A 4,573-nucleotide genomic window follows, 5' to 3' on the forward strand; every position below is an offset into this window, starting at 1 on the left:
TACTTTTTTGGGGCAAGAAAAAAGTATTGCACAAATGACATGCCTGCAAATCAGTGTGACTTCTGCTGTTGTTTTTGGGAGACCAGTTCAGAGAGGCGTGGCTTCACCTTGGCAAGTGCATCTTCAGAGCAAAGTCTGTTCATTTTCTTCTTTTTTTGCATGAACATATTTAGTATGGATTAAAATATTAAGAAAGAAACCACGCGACGTACAACTACGACAGCCGCTGACACTTCGCGCACTAAATTCCCCGCAGCACTGATTGGCCGAGCAATGCAACATGATCCTCTGCAGCAAGCGATGTGCCAAGCGAGGCGTGTCATCACGACTTTACACAAGTGTGTGTTTACCTCCGCGGCAGAGGCTCCGCCGAACCCCTGAGACCGACTCATCGAACCCCTGGGGTTCGATCGAACCCAGGTTAAGAACCACTGGTCTAAATCCTATATATGTTCTACTTTGTGTTATACCTACTAACCGCATAAAGTTTATATGGCGTCGATTTTCTGTTACTACAAAATATAAATTAAAAGTTGTTTAGTTTTTACCACTAACAAAAAATAATACAACCTGGTTGGAGGAAGGCGTTCCGTTTTTCAGTCTAGAGGTGACTAAGTTATTATCACTTCCTTTTTTCATGTCAGTACCAGCGTTTTTTTTTTTTTTTTTCTAAGGTTGATTAGCAACACAACATTTTACACAGTTCACTGTTGAACAATGGGGCCTGGAAACTGGTCTACAGTCATTGAGGCTGTTGCTGGATTACTGATGACGCTACTTCTCATGTCTTATGGTGAGTTTGTATTTTGTTTTTTATGGCAGTTTTAAAATGCTGTATTTAATTTGACTTCAATCTGATACAGATGGGAACATTATTATAGAGTGTGAATGTCTATGAGTAGGAAATAAGACTATCTTGAATAGTATTCAAGTATTCAGTTAATAGTAACTCCAAACCAAACAAATACATGTTTGGCTTGGAGTTATTTTTAATACTTTGTAGAAAAGTCTCATAGCATTGTCTGTTTCAGTTGACTATCACAATTCCTTTGAAAAAGCATAAGATCGGTCTTATAATTGTTTTTTTCCAGATAAAGGAATTAACTGAGTGAGTTGTTGTGTTTAAAGAAACGACACATAAATGGAGCAAACAGATAACAAGAAATGTGAATGTGACATAGAGTAAGACAAAGGTTTTCAAGAAGCAGGAAGTGATGCTTATTTGAATGCAGAAAAAAGCAATCAACTCTTTATGTAAGAACAAAAGCATAAATATGATCATTTTTGCTTTTTTGTCTTTTAAGCCTCTGCTGAAGTAGAAACTTACTGTGATGGCAAACCGAATGAAGCTCTGTGCTTTGGACCTCTGGGAGGAACTGTGTGTGTCAAACTGGTGGACAGCGTCTCAGAATCGCAGAGTTATCAAATAACACATACAACGTCAATAATCCTTACAATAAAAAAGAATTATGTTATTTCGGGTCCTCTTCAAAATAAATATCTCTTTATTCCAAGTAATGGTACATTTAGTATCAATAATCTCATGATGACTGATGGTGGTAAATATGTTCTGGAAATCTTTGATTCTAATGGAAGGAAGAAAGAACATCGAACATTTAATTTGTTTCTTGAAGGTGAGTCAAAGTTCATTCCTATATTTTACTGAGACACATAATGTATCCCTTATTCAACAGGGAGCATGATTCTACCACTAATGCCTTTTCTGCTCTTCAATGAAAATTAAATATTTTATAAAGCAGGTTGTAATTTCTCCTTCAGCTCCTGTGACCTCTGTCCATCTGTTCGCTGAGTGTTTGTCTGAAGGACAGGTGAATGTGTCCTGTCTCTCTGAAGGAGGGAGCAATCCTCAATACAGCTGGACTCTGAATGGAAACAAACTGTCAGGCCATGAGCTTCTCTCTGAAAATATTAAGTCTAACACCATCGTCCTGAGACCAAACGTTGCAGGACGCCTGGTTTGCTCAGTCAGGACTAACTTCAGTTTTCTTCTCAAAGAGAAAATCACATCTACCTGTGGTGAGTGGGAATTTCTGGTCAAAAATAGATTATTTGAAACTAATAACTCTGATCACCACGTAAATAATAATTTTTGTTTGCTCTTTTTGAATACAGACTTTGTGAACTGCACTTCAAATGGTATACACATATCTAAGTGGGTGTTTAAAGAAAACAACACTCTGTGTGTTGAACCTTTACCAGAGAGACATAATATTATGGGTAAGACGACAGATTTAGAAACACAACTTTAGATCTATTCTTGAACAACGTTGGTATTTTATGAAGTGAAAGCTTCTTTTGTAGAGAGTATTATTATTTCTTTCTTTAATTACAAATATTTATGAAATCACATTACCTTTCTTAAAAATTTATTTTTTTCTTCACTTTTAAACAGTGCTATTGCCAATAACAAGTGGTGCACTTGGAGCTCTGCTAATTATGCTAGTTGTCAGCATAGGAATTTTCTGTGTGAAGAGGAAAAAACCAAACCACAATGGTACCATTTATCTCAATTTGCTAAGTTTTCATCAGCAAACATGAAGCTTATAATTATTATGTTTTTTCTTCTCCTCTCCTTGCTGGTCTTCTTCAGAAGAAAATAATTATGACCAAAAATGGACCAATGCTGATCAGGGGAGGAGGCGACAGGAGCTGAGAAAAGATACCCAAGCGGAGTATGGCAAAGTTAAAAAGCAACCTCGGCTGTCTGATGATGTGACATATGGAAATATGGACAACAGTGTGTATGGAAATGTGGATGAGAGTATCTATGCAAATCTCTGAAAAAAAAACCTATGTAAAGAATTTAGGAAGTTGTAGTGGAAAAATTAAAGTAAGGTCACACCTGCTAGTTGTATTGCTATATGTTTATTCTAAGTTCCAGTATATTCCCACCAAGTTAAACTATTTTGGTTATATGTACAAGGTTGGACGTTGTTTTTCAAAGCTGCATGGGAACCAGTCTGTTTCCCATGCTTAGGATCCCTTATCCCTTTGTATAAAACTCATGTGTTGTCTCTGCCTGGCAGAGCTTTTCATCCAGACCTGCTTCATTACTGATTGTCCTACAAGCTCTCTGTATTGTGCACAATATATGAATAAACCTGACTGAGTGATTTCACCTGAACAGTGCTTGGAAATAGTATTTTTTCCACTGACAGAAGTTTACAGCGACTGCAAAACAACAGAAACAAGGAGGATGTGAAGCAATCTCCATCCATCCATCCTTATTAGAAGGTTTGTTGTCTGATTCTCAGACTGTTTAGAATGCATATCTGGGTGCAGTCATATGCATTAAAATGTTTTGTTCCTCCTCTCGCTTCCTGTTACTGGTTACTGGAAAACAAATCTTTTTACAACTACAAATGCAACAAACATGCATAACTAAGCAACTTAGCTACTGTTCTGTTTCATTTCCTTTCTTTATTATGTGCATTCCTTAGTTTAAAATCCCTTGTGCTTTTTTTCTCTGTGTCTGAATTTATTTTCAGCTCTGACTTGCAGTCTTTACTTATATTTATATAGATATCAGTTCCTGCTTAAATTTAAGTCATGTTGTTCCAGTATCTGAATTTTATTGTCACCTTTTACTTCAGTTTCCTTAGCATGTTACTATCACTGCTGACTGATTCTGCTACTAGACTCATTTCACTCGGGTAATCATATGCCTCAGTATTTAACTCTTTCTCTTCCCATGATTTCCTGTTGCTAAGTACCTGTTTGGTTTTCTCATGTTCTGTAGGTTTTTCTCCTTTTTTTCATTAAACTTCCACTATGCCATTAACAAAGGCTAAATGTTTTATGTGAAGTCCACATTTTGTGTAAGGAAAGAACAAGGCTGCATGTTAGTCTGTTGCAGACTTTCACCCATAATAGGGACTGATGCATAAACTTTGCATTCATTCTAAAATTAGGTCCGAGTTTTGCAGCTTTATTTTGAGCTACTTGCGCTTTACCCAAATGTTTTGGAAACACTTGACCAAATAGCTGAAAAATATTCAAGTTGACCAAGAACTAAAGGCTGTGGTAGTGGTGTACCCTGCCTCTCACCCAGTGACCACTAGAGAGAGGAAACGGCTCCTCCGACCGTGCAAGGGTAATCAGGTATGGAGGATGCATGCTAAACTGACATATTGACACTTCGAATACTCCTCTTTTACATGTAATCAATTACTGATTGAACCAGAATGTTTGAAACAATAAACATTAGAATCTGTTATGGACTCAAAACTGTCAAATGTTTTGTTTTGCCTTTTAGTTGAAAAAAAAAATCAGCCTAAATACGAATTGGCTCATAATTTTTGGCCTAAAACAAAACATCCACCTCAGTTGGAGCAAGGTTTCCCTCTGCTGGCCAACAGAGACAAATACACTTATTCTTGTCTCTGTGCTCTGATACGCCTCCATGTGGCCAAATATGACATAGCATGCATTGATAATTGACTTGCACATTTTCATATTAAGTGGTCATATTAATTGCAACAATGTAGAGTTCAATCACAGCCTTTATATTAATCAGCACTTGTTTTTTTCTAAATGTCTGCAGGCTTGTTGA

General features: G+C 36.9%; 1 protein-coding gene across 1 annotated transcript; it reads left to right on the forward strand.

The window, feature by feature from the left end:
- The first annotated feature begins 380 nt into the window (after positions 1-380).
- On the forward strand, positions 381-4,241 carry LOC116714328 (uncharacterized). The gene is made up of 7 exons (XM_032554825.1): positions 381-793; positions 1,305-1,634; positions 1,780-2,037; positions 2,134-2,238; positions 2,414-2,515; positions 2,612-2,832; positions 3,183-4,241. Exons 1-6 carry the CDS (start codon positions 718-720, stop codon positions 2,800-2,802), a joined length of 1,062 nt encoding a protein of 353 aa, XP_032410716.1. The 5' UTR covers positions 381-717; the 3' UTR covers positions 2,803-2,832; positions 3,183-4,241.
- The last annotated feature ends 332 nt before the right edge of the window (positions 4,242-4,573 follow it).

This window comes from Xiphophorus hellerii, chromosome 23 (assembly GCF_003331165.1).
Source record: "Xiphophorus hellerii strain 12219 chromosome 23, Xiphophorus_hellerii-4.1, whole genome shotgun sequence".
NCBI classification, from domain to species: domain Eukaryota; kingdom Metazoa; phylum Chordata; class Actinopteri; order Cyprinodontiformes; family Poeciliidae; genus Xiphophorus; species Xiphophorus hellerii.